At 43.2% G+C, this 17715-nt stretch overlaps 1 protein-coding gene across 3 annotated transcripts in view; it reads right to left on the bottom strand.

The window, feature by feature from the left end:
* Window positions 1-207: 207 nt before the first annotated feature.
* The window catches only part of LOC101951410 (deleted in malignant brain tumors 1 protein-like), a 68162-nt gene continuing 50654 nt past the window's right edge, over window positions 208-17715 (bottom strand). Inside the window, exons 12-17 of one of the 3 annotated variants that reach the window (XM_065570747.1) lie at window positions 13447-13551; window positions 9437-9461; window positions 7754-7806; window positions 7025-7056; window positions 4307-4418; window positions 208-867 (exon numbers count right to left, since the gene is read on the bottom strand). In XM_065570747.1, the coding sequence (XP_065426819.1) occupies window positions 851-867; window positions 4307-4418; window positions 7025-7056; window positions 7754-7806; window positions 9437-9461; window positions 13447-13551 (344 nt within the window). In that variant the 3' untranslated portion in view covers window positions 208-850. The remainder of the gene's footprint in view (window positions 868-4306; window positions 4419-7024; window positions 7057-7753; window positions 7807-9436; window positions 9462-13446; window positions 13552-17715) is intronic. The other 2 variants (XM_065570746.1, XM_065570748.1) reach the window with 2 other exon arrangements.

The raw sequence follows: 17715 nt of genomic DNA, 5'->3' as shown, positions 1-17715 counted from the left end.
ATTTTGAACTTCAGGTATATTTATTTTTAAGGGGTGGAAAAACACTTGAAAACTAAATTAAATGAAAAACCAAAAAAAGTTTCATCTCCAATAAAAAACACCTCAGAATTAAAACAATAAACAAACTCCTCCCCTCCTCCCCCCAAATAACTCTCACCCAAGTTAGTTTAGTTTCAGATTTTTCATTTCATAGAGTTTGGGGTGTTTTCTATCCAAAATGGAAAACAAACAAACAAACCCAACAACAACTTTTTTTTTTTTTGCTTTGGTGAAAAAGAAAAATTCAGTTTTGGTTCGAAATAACTAAATTTTTAGTTTGGTTCCTGAGCTGAAAAAAATCAATTATTTGCTCAGTTCTATACACATTACTGCACAATACTTGTTTTTCTTTTTTAAATTTTATTTTATTTTGAATATATTGAAAAAGAGGAAATTGAAATTAATAGTTTTATAGAGCTAGATAACAAAAAGAAAATTCTGACTCATGTGATCAAATAAGTGAGCCCTCTCATACATTACAGCCCAGCATACATGTAACAGAAATACAGTTATAATTTATGATACAGCATCATCTATTTACATCAAACTCACATTTTCCCTTTGCACAGGAGGAACTAGTCTGAAATTGACACACATCCTCATTCCCAGTTAAGAAATCATGTAGGTTAAAGTCATGTTGCTCTTTATTTCTCTCTTCAAAAACCAAAAATTCTTCATATTTTCAAATTTCTGAAATGTTCCTTCAGTGCCGGAGTGTCCTCTTCTTCCCTCTTCTGCTGGCTTTGACACATTGAAATCAATCCTTGAAAAAGCTAAACTGAGACGCTTATCTTCCAACATCCTGCACCTCTCATGGCCTGTACACGTCTACAGGAAAATGAGAAGGAAACATGGAAAACATATTAGCCACCTGCAGATCTCACACCATTGATCCCCAGGGAATTTTACCCGATCCCAAACAAAACACACCGTTGATTTAAGTGAAGGTTGCTGAGAGACATATGATTTGTACAACCTGTATTCCGGTGACAGAATGTAAATGTGACTTGGACTGGACACTGGAATAGGGGACGAGAGGGACTCTCAGACCCCTGCAATGACTGTCTGGACACTGTTTCCAGGCATGCAAAAATGAGAAAGTGAGAGATGGTGCCACCCACCTGCCTCACTGGGTGGAAAACTTGATGGGCCTGGACTCACTTCAGAGGTTCTATCCACCTCTTGGCCAGCTGGAGACAGAGGGAAGTTTCAGCAGCCCCAGCCCCACCCCTGTAATGGTAGTTTCGGAGCTGTGTCTTGCTAGTGTTGTGGGTCTGACCAATGGCCTGTTTGGGGGTCAGGCAGGAATTTTTCTCCCCATCAGGCCAAATTAGCAGAGGCCTGGTGGGATTGTTGCCTTCCTCTCAGTACCTAGGAGGCACAGTTAGGTTAATTAGGAATGGGATTTAGTTATTTGAGCTAGTATTTGTCAGGGATATTAGTTCATTGCAACTTGAAGCCATTTTCCAGTGGGGTTAACAGGCTAAAAGGGAAGGTTCCTAGAAGTAGAAGACCTGTGAATTTGTTGAGGGGCCTTGGGTTCATGAGAGAGGATTTTTGGCTTTTGTGGGCTGAGGTTAGGGTGACCAGACAGCAAGTGTGAAAAATCGGGACAGGGGAGGGGGGGTAATAGGAGCCTATATAAGAAAAAGACCAAAAAATTGGGACTGTCCCTATAAAATCGGGACATCTGGCCACCCTAGCTGAGGTCCCCCTTCTAGGACCCTCTGTCCCCCTCACTAGGGTGGTGGTGGTACGACTCAGAGGAGAAACCTGAATCTTAGGGATCAGCTGAGGAGAGTCTACCCCGAGTTATGGGTTACATGGTAGGAGCCTGTAACCACTGCACTGTAACCACTTAAAATGCCTGGTGGGTGACAGTATGGAGGACATGGCAGATAGCGCCCCTCCCCATATTAAGTTTAATAAAGTTGCAGCCTGCAATGCAAAATCCATCCCCGTGTCTGTCCTTATTCACCCAATGGGCACATCAAATCAGACACCTCTGCAATAAATTCTGGTCTAGGAGCCAAACCCCAGTTTTTGCAAATTTTGGTGTGGCAATTGGTTTATTATTATTTGGAGGTGAATGTAAAATTGGTGCATGGTGCAGTCCCTCAAGAATGAAATCCTCTCTCTGCATAAGCAACACAGAAGCAATGCAATTTCCTTTACAAACCCACTATCAATCCGTCTATCTATCTTCAACCTTCCCCCAGAGAGGCTACCAGATAGGATGTTACAGCATAGAAGATAAAGATTAAATCTCAGGAACAACTTCCTAATGGTAAGAACAGTAGGACAATGGAACAGACTGCCTAGGGAAGTTGTGGAATCTCCTTCATTGGAGGTTTTCAAAAAGAGGCTGGGTAGCCATCTGTCTTGGAGGGTTTAGACACAACAAATCCTGCATCTTGGCAGGGGTTAGATTAGGTGACCCTTTCTGTTCTTTCTGACCCCATGGTTCTATGATTCTCTGAGATTGCAGGCCTGGTTCTGCCACTCTTAGTCACTTTGAAAAGTACTTTGCTCTACTAGTCAGTTATGCGCATAGCACATGAGTGCTCCCTATAAGTAAAAGGGCAGAATCTAGCCCTGTTTCAGTGCATTTGCCCGTTCTAAGTGTGAGACTACAAACGGTCATGCCAAATGTGGAGGTGGGACTCCTGATTTATGGCTAAATCTTGGGCAGATATTTATAGAACATTAGGCCTAAATTGTCAAAAGTGACTAGCGATTTTAGAAGCACATGTTAAGACACCTGAAAAGGGCCTGATTTTGTGAAAATCGGGTTTTTCTAAGATGCATCACTGTGGGTGCCCAAAATCGTGATCCACTTTTAAAAAATTAGTCTTAACTTGTTAGATAATTTTTTTTCTCTTTACAAATTGGCTAAACAGATTGTGATTATCTCAAATTTATTAATAACATGAATTTATTAACTAAACAATTTCAACGAAATATTCTTGGTGCATAGCCCATTTACATTACGTTCATTGCGTTTGATAATATAAATCTAACAGGTTATTTTAATCTCTTCAGCGGTTGGTTGAGAGTAACAGTCAGGTTTGCAGTGTGAACATTCATGGCTGAATTAGAAATACTCTCTTGATCTAACGTTTACTTCTGATTTTCTGACTCCATGACCGTACTGAAGCAAACTCATCAATGGAGTGGTGCAGGAAGCAAACATGAAGGATGAGAATGCCATCAAGGAAAATCCAGAGTTTCTTTCAGATATTTGCTCAGGTCTTATTTTGCCACTTATCCGCCCCTAAAAAAGACACGGGAATCCCAGCCCGTTTCACAAAGGCAGCAGAACAAACTTTATGATATTATAGTAATTGCAGATTCATATCTGTGATCTGGAGGCTGGCTTTTGTATTCTGAAATTCCAGGGTATCCATAATTCAACTTAATCGGAAATTGCAACACTTCTAGTGGTAACGGGCCTGACCCAGGACTCATTCAAATTATTGCTAGGCTTTCCATTGATCAGGACCAAAAGATTTCAAGGGCCTGGGAGCAAAACCCATTCAGTCTGATATTTATAGTCTCTCTTCTCTTTCTTGGATCCAAGTTTCCTTGATTCATAGAGTTTAAGGCCAGAAGGGACCATTAGATCATCTAATCTGACCTCCTGTATAGCACAGACCCGTGAATTTCACCCAGTTACCTCTCAGTTGAGCCCAAAAACTTTTGTTTGGCTAAAGCATCTTCCGGAGAGGTGTCTGGTCTTGACCTGAAGATATCAAGTGATGGAGAATCCACCACTTCCCTGGGGAGTTTGTTCTAAGGGTGAGTCACCCTCACCATCAAAATGAGAACCTTATTTCCAGCTTGCATTTAATCAGAGATTTCAAAATCTCTCACTGGTCGGAGTCAGCGTACAGGAAACATTTTCCCCACTAGTTTACCCTTCTGAATGTTACAATGCGATGAATTCAGGCTGCTCCTCCATGGGTCGGGGAGCGAGACCTGGATCTGCCTCTGATTGTTCTCGTTCTATTTCCTACCCCACTTCTATGGAAAATCAGATTCCTCAAGCTTAGGGCCGAAGGGGTCAAGTTCACCCCAGTTCTCCTGGTGGAGAAAGCTCTACATCAGTAGGAATAAGTGACAAGGATCCAGGCCCTGGTAATTAAGCACATGCATAATTTGAAGCATATGAAGAATCCCACTAATTACATACCTGGTAAAATGCATATGAGTGTTTAAGACCCTTGCTGAGTCCGGGCCGAGGGCGTGAGTGGAGTGGATCACTTACCGTTCGCATATAGCGGAAAGACAGATTCATACGTCTGTTCGGAGTGATGTGTAGAAGGAGGCACATCCGCTAGATCAAAATTTTCATAGATCGGCTCCGGGGCTTCTTTACCCTTTAAATCAATGGGGGAATGTTAAACTGGGTGCAAAGGTGCTATTTTCTGGCTGAAATGCTGTCAGAAAGAGGAGATTTAAAGGCACAGCCAAAGTAGCCTCTCAGAGAGTGATCAAACATGCCCATTATTAAATGTGAAGGGGGAATTTTGTTAATTGATAATAGGTAAATAATGAACATACTGGGTGAAATACTGGGTCCACTGAAGTCAATGACAAAACTGCATTGTGACTTTCACTTGAGGATCTCAGAATACTGTACAAACTATAGCTAATCAGCCCCAACATCCCCATGTGTACTTTATAACTAGTCAAATCTGACGCCGGCAGCAGATGCTTCAGAGGAAAATGGATATTACACAGACCAACAGTCTGCAAAGATGAATGTATTGTTTTACATTATACATTGCAAGCATCTCCATTGACTTCAATAGGGCTGCACACACAGCATAGTTAAGCATGTGCGTAAGAATTTGCAGGATGGAGGCCTTAGATTCAAAGCTCCTCAGCTCAGTGGCCATCTGTTTGTTATGTGTGTGTACAGAGCGCAGTGCAATAGGATGCTGATCAGTGCCCAGAGCTTCAGGACCTTACTGCATCATTGAACTGGCCAGAAAACTGGATTTCTGTCCCTTGGGAAATTGAGACATTTTGAAATTTCTTTTTGTTCGAAATTGGAATGAAAAGTCGAAATGGGACAATTGACCAAGACACTAAATATCTGAAATTTTTTATTCCAGAAATATTGAAATGGCCTTATCAAAATGTTTCATTTCTGAAAGGCTGGAATGATTCATTGTGACTTTATCATTTTGACTCTTAAATATAATATAATATAATATAATATAATATAATATAATATAATATAAATGTCTAAATGCCTTGACTATTCTATTCTAACATAAAAGTTGAAACCATAAAGTTGAAGCACAGTTTTGACTATATTGAAATGAAACGTTTTGATAGCATTCTCTCAAAAATTTCAACAAAATCTATTCATTCCCATGAAATATTTTTATCTTATTGAATCAGCATTTTCTGATGGGAAAACTGTCCAGTCACAAAATTTTCAACCAGCTATAATAATAATAAAAATGAAATCCTGCAAGAAGGAGCTAGGAAATAATCTACCCATAGGGAAAGTCTCTTCTAACCCCCAGTTGTTCCAGGATGGTTGATGCTCTGAAGCAGGCAGCTATATTTCTTCCAAAAGTTTTGGTGATTAATAAACCTGACTACTGTAATTCTAGGTGCCCTCGTTAACCAGATAAATAGCCAATCCTTTGGTGAATCCAGCTGAATTCAGCACAGAAGGAGATGCCTCTCTGTACAGATTGTATCTTTCTGGCTTGAAAAATTAAATAAGACTATATAGTCCTGCTGTGGAGTGTAAGTGAAAAAATCTCTGTGGATAAGTACTAGTTATTGGAGAGAAGGAAATTCAATCTCAGCTAACCTGTTGTCTTCATACATGTTTAAAAATGCCATCACTAAGATCATAGGATCATGGAATATCAAGCGTGACCTTAAAAACCTCTAAGGAAGGAGATTCCACCACCTCCCCAGGTAGCCCATTCCAGTGCTTCACCACCCTCCTAGTGAAAAAGTTTTTCCTAATACCCAACCTAAACCTCCCCCACTGCAACTTGAGACCATTACTCCTTGTTCTGTCATCTGCCACCACTGAGAACAGTCTAGATCCATCCTCTTTGAAACCCCCCTTCAGGTAGTTGAAAGCAGATATCAAATCCCCCCTCATTCTTCTTTTCTGCAGACTAAACAATCCCAGTTCCCTCAGCCTCTCCTCATAAGTCATGTGCTCCAGCCCCCTAATCATTTTTGTTGCCCTCCGCTGGGCTCTTCCAATTTTTAGATGTATTCATTAGTAAATAAACATTTCGATCTATGAAGCATTGGCCACAAAATGGATATCAATGTTAATACTTTTTGTATTAGTTTTGGAAACCCTGGTAATATACTAATACATTTATTGGTAGCTTGAGGAATTATAGCAGGATGCTATTTTCTTGCTATTACAGTAGGATCATTTTTACATATCTAAATAGCAAGAGATATAACTCTAAACTGCTTAATTCCTCAACACATGATATCCCAATGGAACTGGGGCCCCCAGAGATGAAAACCTTACTGGTAAATAGAGCTGCCCAGAAAACAGGTTTTCTGTCCTATGGAAAATTTTGAGACTTCAATTTTTTTTCATCCAGAATCAAGATGAAAAATGAAAATTTTGCAGTTTTTTTGGGACACACAAGTCTGGGAAAACATTGGTTTGGAGCAATCAAAATGTTCTCTTTCAACAAATCTGAAACACTGTTTCAATTTTGACCATTCTTTATATTTTTAATTTTGTGTATAATTTCTCAAACGAAAAAGCTGTTTCACAAACTTACTGTTTCTAATTATGGATCTGTACAGTGCCTAAAGGCTCTGATCACAGCTGAGACCTTGAAGCACTATCATAATAGAAATTATAATTTATTATAATTTTTTAAGGAAAATACATCTAAACAGGAAATCATTGCTGTGTAATATGTCAGACTTTCAGTGTATTGTTATGGCTTAACAGCACAGCATAATCACTCACCATGCCATGGGAATATGCAACCCCATTGTTAGCTGTAAAAAAAAAGTCACATTTATAACAATTTTTTTAATAACACGATTTCTGGTAAGATTTTGCTGTAAGGCGTTTTAAAAAGTGAATTTGTCCCCTTACAATGTGTTTAACTGGTGTCTCAGCAAATGTAATAGGCAGAACATAGTTCCCCAAAAGATTTTTTAAATATTTAAACTCAGAGCTGCTTATTGAAATCAACCTGTTGAGCTATACATCCGGAAGAGGTCATTTGGGATGGATTTGTACTCCAGACCTGATTTGTGCCAGATGCGCATTCATACAGAGCTGCTTCTGAAATCAGTTATAATCACCATAGCTTTAAAATGGCAATGTGACCCAGAGAACTGGTCGCTACCGTTAAAGTCAAGAGACCTGGGATTAGTCCTAGTTCCTCCACTCAGCTGCTAATAGAGAGCAAAATAGGATGTTATGTTTTCTAATCAGTGAGGAAGGCATTAGGTACCATGCTGATAAATTACGGGCCAAGGTAGACAGAACCATTGGTAGTTAAAAATTGCTGCTGGTGGAAATAGTTTCTCTACTTATTCTAATATGTGCCCTTAACTGACTTTTCAGAGATCCTGGCCCCTGAATTACTTCATAAACTTCATCAAACCCCCCATTCCTTCAAAAACCAAACAGCAAATGCATCCGTAGCTCAGAGCAATAAGTGATTAATGTGTCTGATTTTCATACCCGTGTACTGATCTTCAGTGGGATTATTGTTCTTCCCATAGAGGTTTTGCAACCTAATAAAAACAAGAGAAAAGTTGCACAAGTGAATGGGGGATGTGAGTCATATTTATTGTCTAAAATAAGAGATGGACCTGGCTCAAAATCCTGAAATTCAGGCAGACTGAACATAGAGGCTGTGGAGAGTTAGAATCCAAATCTGCATCCACATCTGAACTGCACAAGTAGTCCCTGTCTCATCAGGATGCTGAATGTAACCCTGCATCCAAGCAGTCCAAGCACCACAGTCCCTAACAATGGAGTGTTCCGGCTGCACATCTGAATTTTGAAATTAAAGGCCTCTCTCTTGAAGAAGTATATGCAAGAAAAGTGACACATAGACTGCTATGGAGCCACACCTAGCCTTAGCAATTAGTAGGTTGGAAAATTCAGTTTTGTTGAACTAGAAAGAGTTTCCTGGGAACATGTGGATTTGACAAAAATGTTGACTGGAGGAAGTCAAAATGAATTACTCCAACTTTCTCATATTATTTCAATACTGTTAAAACTTTTTGTTTCAATAACTTCAAAAGTTTCACTTCAATCAGGCCACCATGTTTCATTTCAACATTGTTTTGATTCATTTCATTGTGACTTTTAGATGGTTAAAATGTTAATTGTAATGGTTTATTATATATGCTATATTTACAAATCATACATTTAATATGTCATAGTATAGTATAATGTTTCAATGTTATGAAAGCAAAACCTTTTGATGTTTCCAAAACGATTTTGTGGGAATTTTGGTTTTGCAGAAAACGTCAACATTTTGATTTTTCATTCCTATTTGGCATGAAAAAAAATGTTGAAATATTGGAATTTCCTGTGCAATAGAAATTCTGTTTTCTGATGAGTGGTTTGCAACCCAGTATCGCTGGATTAGGAGAAAGCAGCTTATCGGGGTTGGAGTGGGAGACAGTTCATAGCCACATCATCCTGGGGACATGCCTCTGCTGGAAACTGTGATATTTTAACCCTGCCCTGACAACCTGCACATAACAACTAGTGCAGAACTGCATGGGCAAAGCTTACCACTTGTTAGTGGATTTTGCGCCAGGTTAGCTGGAGTTTTCTTGGTGGGGAAGGACTCTCACAGATGGACAGAGCCACCAGATCACTAATGGAGCTAATCTTTATCTTTGTTCATACTCCTTTATACTGCAACTCTTAGAGTCAGGGACTGTCATATACTCAGTGTTTGTACAGCACCAAGCACAATGGGGCCCAGCCTGTTTGAGGCCTCTAAACACTATTGCAATAACAATGATTAATCATAACAATAGCAAGAACAACCATACTATTAATGATTAATAACACTATGTAGACCTTAAACTGTCTGGGGCAGGGACAGTCTTCTCAGTTACCTGTTTGTTCAGTGACCAACACAAAGGGACCCTGATTTCATGAATGAAGTCACTAGCTATCAAGCATCATCATTACCTCCGATACGATAGTGATGAGGGGAGCCATAACATAATCCAGGTAGACAGCTTAAGTACCCCATATATCCCACAACAGCATCACCATTTAGAGGGTGCTGCTGCAGGTACCAAACCCTCTGACTTGGAGACAAGTTGGTATACTACGTGGGTTTAATCTCTTTCTGTCTGTAACGTGAGAGGTATGATGGAATTACACCATTCTTACCTTTCTTTTCTCCTATTATTTACAACTGGAAAAAAAAAACAAAAAACAAATTAGAAAGGTTTAGAGAAAAATTCTTTGCCTCTCCTCAAAATATCAATGAGAGGGAGAGGAAGTTAAACAAACTACTTAAGGGATAAGGAGACAGGGGTTTGTTTCTGGAGTTCTGTTAAGATTTAGGTTAGGGTTAGGGCTAGGTGAAGAGTTCATCAGAGCTCATCACAAAAAGGTGGAGAAGAATTCACAAACTCTTTTAGGTTTTTTCCTGATTTTTTGAAATATAAAATTTTGAAATTCATATACTTTCATCTGGCCTTAGAGTTGATAAAAAAAAAATCAAGAAAAAAGTTTTGTGAATGGTGTTAGGATATAGATATTCAGGCCTGTCTGCAAGGCCTATATTTGAAGAATTTAGGTGTATTTTTATCACTTCGCTAGTTAGAGAGGTATAAAAGAAAGAATCAAAATCATTGTCTTTCTGTGTCTCTCACTGTGACAGTCTGAGGCCCTGTTCTTAGGCTAAGTAAGGCCTTTGGCTAAGCAGCCGAGGCAGCCATGGGCTGAGAATAGTATAGTCACATTCTCACATTCCAAACTAGTTACATGGAAATAAGGTGCTATTGGGCTGTTAGGAATACAATCCTGTCCTGATATTCCTGTCACCTCCAGAGAAAGGGAAGAGCCTAGAAGATGTAAAAGGAAATTTAGTTTGATAGTTTTCTGTCTGGTAAGAACTCACTTATCAATAGACACAGCTGGGAAACCCTTATGTCTTGTGATACAGCATGGCCAAAGGGCAGCAGGAGAGGGTTAGAAGGGAGCCTTATTCCCTGTACAGGGAAGAAAATTTGCTATAAATTAATTAGAGCACCTGAAGTTAGTCACCTGATAAAACCCCCCTGCTTCAATCAGACAGGGGAAGGAGCTGGAGCAGAGAGGATTGATGTTGGAGCAGAGAATAGTTTGAAGGAGTAGAAACAGAGTGGATTGGTATTGAAGCAGAGAGCAGTTTGGAGGAAAGCAGAGGAAAGTTTGGAGAAGTGCTGTGGTGGGGTAAGAAGACCAAGACCCTAGGTAAAAGGACACCTGGCTTGTGCAGAGGGAGGGCAGGAAGCCCCCCACAAGCTGAAAGGCAGGAGAGGGAAGTAGCCCAGTGGAAGGAACCGCTAGTTCAAATGGTTTACCACTATCCCTAGGGCCCCTGGGCTGGGACCTGGAGTAGAGGATGGGCCCGGGTCCCTCCCCCTCCACTCCCCTTCTCTAGGCAGGGCCGGCTCTAGGCACCAGCAAAGCAAGCAGTTGCTTGGGGTGGCAAATTTGCAGGGGTGCAAGAATCCAGCCTGGGAACTGAGAACCAACAGGGGGCCTTGGGAGCTGTAGCTCCTTGGTTAGCTCCCTGCCTATAGAGCCAGCCCTGGAGCAGGGAAAGAACTACATTTCCCAGCATTCCCTTGGCTGTAATTAACAGGAAAGGGAGGGGGAAGGAGTGTGGAACTGAAACCTCATGCTGCAGCTTGCTGTGAATGGTAGGGACAGAGCCAGCTCCAGGTTTTTTGCCACCCCCCACCCCAGCCCTGGGCTCCCCCTGCAGCCCTGTGTTGCCCCAGCCCTGGGCTCTCCTCCCCCCACATCTCCTGCTGCCCCAGCTCTGGCCCCCACCCGCACCTCCTGCTGTCCCAGCCCTCGGCTCTCCCCCAAAGAAAGAATTGGGTGGACTAAATGGACAGTGCACCGCTCTATCTGAAGCCTAGCAAGGGAGATCCCACTAGAATTTAAAATGAAAAGTAAGGGAGGGGAGGCTCTACTAGGACTTGGGCAGCTTTAGATACAGTACCAGGCACGTAGGAGGTTTTACACTTCTGAGCCATGGAAGCAGAAATTGACTTTTCCTTTCCAGATTTAGCTAATATTCAGAAAGGGAATCCAGCACCTGCCTTCCAGATTTGAACACCCTCAAAATTCAGGAGTGCTCAAGTTCAATTTGGGCAACTGTTACTTCATTTCTCCCAAATCAAATATACTGATCCACTGTAACTTGCTGTAGGAAAAGTAGAATAAATTGAGCAAGAAATGCTTCCCAGTGGTTATTAGGACCGGAATTGCTATTTTCAACAGCCATTGGTTTTTTTTTTGTTTTTTTTTTTAGTTTTAGTTTTATTTGTTTAAAAGGAAGACAGTGATATTGCATTGGCAAATTCCCCATAGAAACAAAGAATGGAACAAAAGAATAATAAAGGCACCTCAACTTTTCCTTATTTATGTAGGACAGTCTTATAATATGCATCCAGATATCCTTCAATCACACAAGCTGAAAATTGTTCTACTTTACTGCAGTTCTGTAACCATATGGGAACCAATCCTGTCTGTGTTCTGTGCACATCCAAAATTCCTGCTGAATGAACCACCCTGGGAGTGAGTTACCAGTGACCCAGGGCTGGGGCAGCAGGAGGGTGCAGTTGGGGGGGCGGAGAGAGAGCCCAGGGCTGGGGGGGGGGGGGGGGGGGAACCAAAAAATGTTTTGCTTGGGGCAGCAAAAAACTTAGAGCCAGCCCTGCCTCTAGGACACTAGTGGGACAGTTAATATCCCGGTTTAGGGGCAAGAAATGGTGCCCTGAACCCCCCCCCCCCCAAGAAGAGAGCGCGTGAGACCCATCATAGTAGTGCCGGCAATTTGCCACAGTCTGTATAGATGTAGTTGTAAAATCCTCATTTCTGTATTGTTTTGTATGTTTATTTGCATGGTCTCTGTCTGGTTCTGTAATTGTTTCTGTCTGCTGTATAATTAATTTTGTTGGGTGTAAACCAATTAAGATGGTGGAATATAATTAGTTAAATAACCATGTTACAGTATGTTAGGATTGGTTAGTTAAATTTCAGTAAAATGATTGGCTAAGGTATAGCTAAGCAGAACTCAAGTTTTACTATATAGTCTACAGTCAATCAGGAAGTAAGGGGGGGAATGGGAACAGGGAATGGGGGTGAGGCAATTGGAAACATGTTTTGCTAAGGGGGGAATGGGAACAGGGATGGCTCTGTGGTGTCAGAGCTGGGAAGGGGAACACTGAGGAAGGAAACTGGAATCATGCTTGCTGGAAGTTCACCCTAATAAACATCAAATTGTTTGCGCCTTTGGACTTCAGGTATTGTTGCTCTCTGTTCATGCGAGAAGGACCAGGGAAGTGAGAGGGTGAAGGAATAAGCCCCTTAACGAATGTTTTTCTAGTTTGTTTCAAATATCAAAATCTGGATTTTCATCCAATTTTTGAAATTTGAAAAATATTGACCAGCTCCTAAATTCAGACTCAAGGTCAATCCTGGACTAGTGTATAGGCTCAGGGTCAGTGGTGAAATCTGACAAGCTGTGGGTCATATGATTTTGATCTCAAATCATTCAAGTCTCACAAAATCAGCTGTTCTTGCAAGATTTCTTCCATGTCAAACCAAATCCAAATCAGATCCAGAAAATATATCTCAAACCAAAACTTTAGGTACAAGTTATGAAGAGGAGGTGATAAATTGTTCTCCATGTCTGTTAAGTAAAACATGAATTAATGGTCTTAATCTGCAGCAAGGGCGGTTTAAGGTTAGGTATTAGGAAAACTTTCTAACTCTAAGGATAGTCAAGCACTGGAATAGGTTATTTAGCTAAGTAGTGGAAGCCCCTTCATCGGAGGATTTTAAGAAGAGGTTAGATAAACATCTGCCAGGGATCATCTAGGTTTACATGGTCCTGCATGGATGGTCTAGATAGAATCATAGGTCTGGAAAGGACCTCAGAAGATTAAGTTCAGAGCTGGAGTTTAACCCCCATTTTGCTCTCTTTACCCTCAATGTCTGAAAGGGTTCACATTTCAGGTTCAGATTTTCTATATGGCAATTATTTAAATGTTATTTTCTTCAGGTTTCCCATGTCTGAGAACACCATGTGAGGTGGGAATCTCTTTTTTATGTCCTTTGTTTGCCTCCTATACCTGTTCATTTGTGAATAATGTGAGGTTTCCATGTTTACATACCTTTCTTCTTCTTCTTAAGGTAATACACCAGGGGCAGAACAAGAGCCAAAATCACACCCACCGAAACAGGAATTGTAATTGCCAATATTGTAACATTTTCCAGTCCTAGAAAATGAAAAGAACATGGATACTCACATTTCATTAGACAATAAGGGAGAAGAAGGGCAGGGAAAACTTGATCAAGAAGTGCACATTTTTAACAGTCAGAGTAATTAACCAATGGAACAATTTGCCAAGGATTGTGGTGGATTGTCCATCACAGGCAGTTTTTAGGTAAGGATTGGACACTTCCCTAAAAGATTTGCTCTAGTTGAAACAGGAATGATTTCAGGGAGGTCCTGTGGCCTGTGTTACACAGGAGGTCAGATGAGATGATCATTGTCAAGGTGTCACCCCCACTCTGAACTTTAGGGTACAGATGTGAGGACCTGCATGAGATAACCCCTACGTTTATTTACCAGCTTAGATCTAGTTGCTGCCACCACCAAATAGTTTAAACAAACATTTATGGGAGAGTCATTTTGAAACTGTCCCGTCCCCCCCCCCAAATATTTCCCCAGTCTTTATCCCCCTTTTCCTGGCAGGATTGAGACTGATTCACCTCCCACCAATTCCTGGTGAGCCCAGATCTAAAAGCCCTTGGATCTTAAAACAAGGAAAAATCAATGGGGCTCTTTAAAAGAAGACTTTTAATTAAAGGAAAAGGGGTGAAAGGAATACCTCTGTGAGATTAGCATGGAAGCTACTCTCACAGACAAGAGATTCAAAACACAGAGGATGTCCCTCTGGGCAAAAACCTTAGTTACACAAAGACACACAATTTGATTCTCCCTCTTATGCAAAATGAAGTCACAAAAGAAAATAAACATAATCTAATACATTCCTTCTCTAAACACTTGCTACTTTTAAGAAATGTTAGATGGCTGATTCCTGGATTCTTCACTCCGGCACAAACTTTTCTGAACAGACCAAAGACAGATTTCCCTCCTCCCTCTTTGAAAACATCTTGCCCCCCCCCCCCCCATTGGTTCCTCTGGTCAGGTGTCAGCTAGGCTATGTGAACTTCTTAACCCTTTACAGGTAAAAGAAGAATTAACCCTTAATTGTCTGTTTATGACAATCACAATGGTCCTTTCTGGCCTTCTATAATTTTTAAGAGGGGGGGGGAAGGTTGGTTTTGTGGGTAACCAGTGGATATGGCTTTAGGAGATGTTTTTCCTGCCCTGGTCTCTCTCTGTCCCAGAGAGAACAACAAAGAGAGCACAAAACAAAACCTGTCCCCACAGATTTGAAAGGATCTTCTACCCTTATTGGTCCTTTTGGTCAGGTGCCAACCAGGTTATTTGAGCTTCTTAATCCCTTACAGGCAAAGGAGGGATTTTATGCTACCCTTAGCTGTATGTTTATGACAAATATCCCACCCGTACTGTGCTCAGGACCCAGCGATCTGACGTGATCTTGGAACAAGCATGGTAGAAGCAGGAGAAACGATTCACAAAGGGAGGGTAAGGATCCGAGTTCGATACTGATGCTCTGTCCTCAGGTGCATCTTCAAAAGTTTGGCCTCGGGGCTGTTTGGCCGAACCCTGGCCTTGGCCTGAGGAGGACTGTGGCAGGCGCCTCCTATTATTTTTTGTCCTGTCTCCTGGACGAGTCTCGCCTCGGAGGACCACAGTAAAAGTGAGATGGGGCTGAGGCTTAAATGACTTTCTTTGGGGTGCAGGGGTGTGGTTACCCAAAGACTTTAAAGTCACCTTCGAGTCCTTAAGGCTGTGCAGGCAAGAGTCTGTATTTTGGGTTGAACAGGCCTGCATGGTCAAGCGGAGGTCCTGGATCATGTTCTGGACCTCAGTGGTATCCCCGACACCTGCAGCCATGTCCTGCACATCATAGTAATGGCGGTGGCCATAGTCCAAGCTGCTGAGTCTGCTGCGTCAAACACAGCCTGGAGGGAGGTTCTCAAGACCACTCTGCCCTCCTCGAGAAGCGCGCTAAACTCCTTGCATGAGTCAGCCAGGAGCAACTCCTGGAATTTTGCTAACAAGCTCCAGGAATTGAAAGCAGCTGAGTACCGCTTGCTGGTTGGCTACTCGAAGCTGGAGCCCCCTGGTCGAGTAGACCTTTCAGCCGAAGAAATCCAGCTTCTTAGCATTCGTGGGTTTGGGGCGTGACCTGGCTGCCCTGTCACTCCTTATGGTTTGCCATATCAAGCACCAGAGTCCCCGGTTGGGGGTGCGTGAAAAGGTGTTCGTACCCTTTCTGCAGCAAAAAATAGTATCTCTCCACCCCTTTAGTGGTGGGTGGTATTGACGCCAGAGTCTGCCAGAGCACCCTAGGAGTGTTCTGGATCATTCTTATCAGGGGCAAGGGCACCCTAGATGGACCCTCTGGGGCACGGATGTCCACTGTTGGGTCCGACTCCTCTGTAACCTCCTCTGCCTGGAGATTCAGGTTTAGGGCCACCCTCCTAAGAAGGTCCTGGTGTCCATCGCTGGAAGGGTGATGGTGGTGCCTGCCACTGCCTCATCCAGTGAGGAGTAGGAGGCCTGTGGGACCGGGTCTTCCTGCCCTCCTCGCTCTCTGGAGGCTGGGTTGGGTGCCTCGGTCCTGCCTGTGACTGGAAGTGGCTCCAGTACAACTGGTGGCACTGGTTCGGGTGCCGTGCCTGAGCATGACGGCCCAGAGTCCCTGTCTCATTGGGGGTCCTCATTTCTGGGGGAGGGAATGGGGTGCAGATGGCACCAATGTGGCCCAGGAACCCTGACCCTGAGTCTGATGATAGGTTGAAGGAGTCCAAAAGGGCCACTGTACTGGGCCCTGCCACTGGGGTGGCTAGGAGACTGCCAGTATCAATGAGTCCACAGCTTTGTGGTGCCAGGACCAGTGCTGGGAGCAGGAGCAGTACTGGCTGCTTCAAGAGACAGAAGACTCAGCATCTGACTTGGACGAGTACTCTGTGCCTGACCACAGGAGGGCGGAGCCCAACGGTGCCAGGTAGCAGTACCAGGATGATGGGGAGTGGTGCTGTAACATCATGGGCTTGCTGCAATGATTAACCAGTGGTGGTCCCGCCAACGGTACTGCAAATGGTGCCAGAGCCGTATGCGGCACCGCCATAGATGCTGCAGTCAGTGCCATCGTCGGTGCTGCTGACGGAGCCTGAGCTCACACCTGCCAGGCCGGGGACTGCGCCGTCATGGCAATGAGGTCCCATGCTGCCTCATAGGTGTCCGGCATGGAGGGGAGGTCGAGCTCTTTCTCCAAAACCTCCTGAGTTGGGGAGTCCACCAGCACTGGACTTGATGGGCCTCCAATTGGGGCCAGAGTCAACAGTGGTGGGTCTTGAGGTGCAATCCATGAGTGTCCCTAAGCAGGACGCACCCCGCTGGAATCCTCTCATGGCTTCTTGACGGGGGAACCCCTGTCCCCCTTCTTTTTCTTATGCTGCACTGGGGACTGTGAGTGGTGCCACCGGCTAGCACCCTTGGAGGAGTCCTTTCTTGGTGCCAGGACATCCCTCACCGAGGCTGTGGCGCTGCGCACTGACGATGCCTGTGCCATTTCCGGTGCCAGCTGGGGGCGGAGAGCCGACTCCATCAGGAGGAGCTTTCAACCATAGTCCCACTCTCTCTTAGCCCTGGGTCTAAAACTCCTGCAAGTTGGGCACTTGTCTGTCTGATACCGTCTCCTAGGCACTTGAAACAAGGAGCGTGCGGATCTCTTGTGGGCATAGGTTTTGCACACCTCTTGAATGTCTTAAACTCCTGTGACCAAGGCAGGCCCAGGTTCAGACCCATCAGTGGGAGGCGCTATGTACTTCTTTGTATGGTTGCTCAAGTTCATACCAATAGGTGTGTGCGTGCCACGTGTACGATCATCGGAAGGTTTTCCCCTAGTGGTACCCGAAGCACCACTGCGGAGACCCCTGGAGTGGCGCCTTCATGGAGGTGTATATAGGTCCCTGCCGACCCGCCGCCTGCTCAGTTCCTTCTTACCGCTAATGACGGTTGTTGGAGCAGCTCAGTCTCTTGCATTCGCAAGTGCCTACTTAGTGGTTTCCTTTTCTTAGTTGTAGATAGTTAATTATATAGTAGTTTCTAGTAAGTTGGGCTGACTTTGGGGGCTTTCCCCCACCCGCCTCTGCAACAGCATGTTTGGGGTTCACTCCCTGTCAATTAATAACAGTTTACTCACACGATAAACTCAAAATTAATCATGATTAAAAAAATTAAATTCCAGTTTTAATCACACTGCTAAACAATAGAATAC

Source organism: Chrysemys picta, chromosome 17 (assembly GCF_011386835.1).
Source record: "Chrysemys picta bellii isolate R12L10 chromosome 17, ASM1138683v2, whole genome shotgun sequence".
In the NCBI taxonomy this organism is placed as follows: domain Eukaryota; kingdom Metazoa; phylum Chordata; order Testudines; family Emydidae; genus Chrysemys; species Chrysemys picta.
This window is presented reverse-complemented; position numbering and strand designations above follow the sequence as displayed.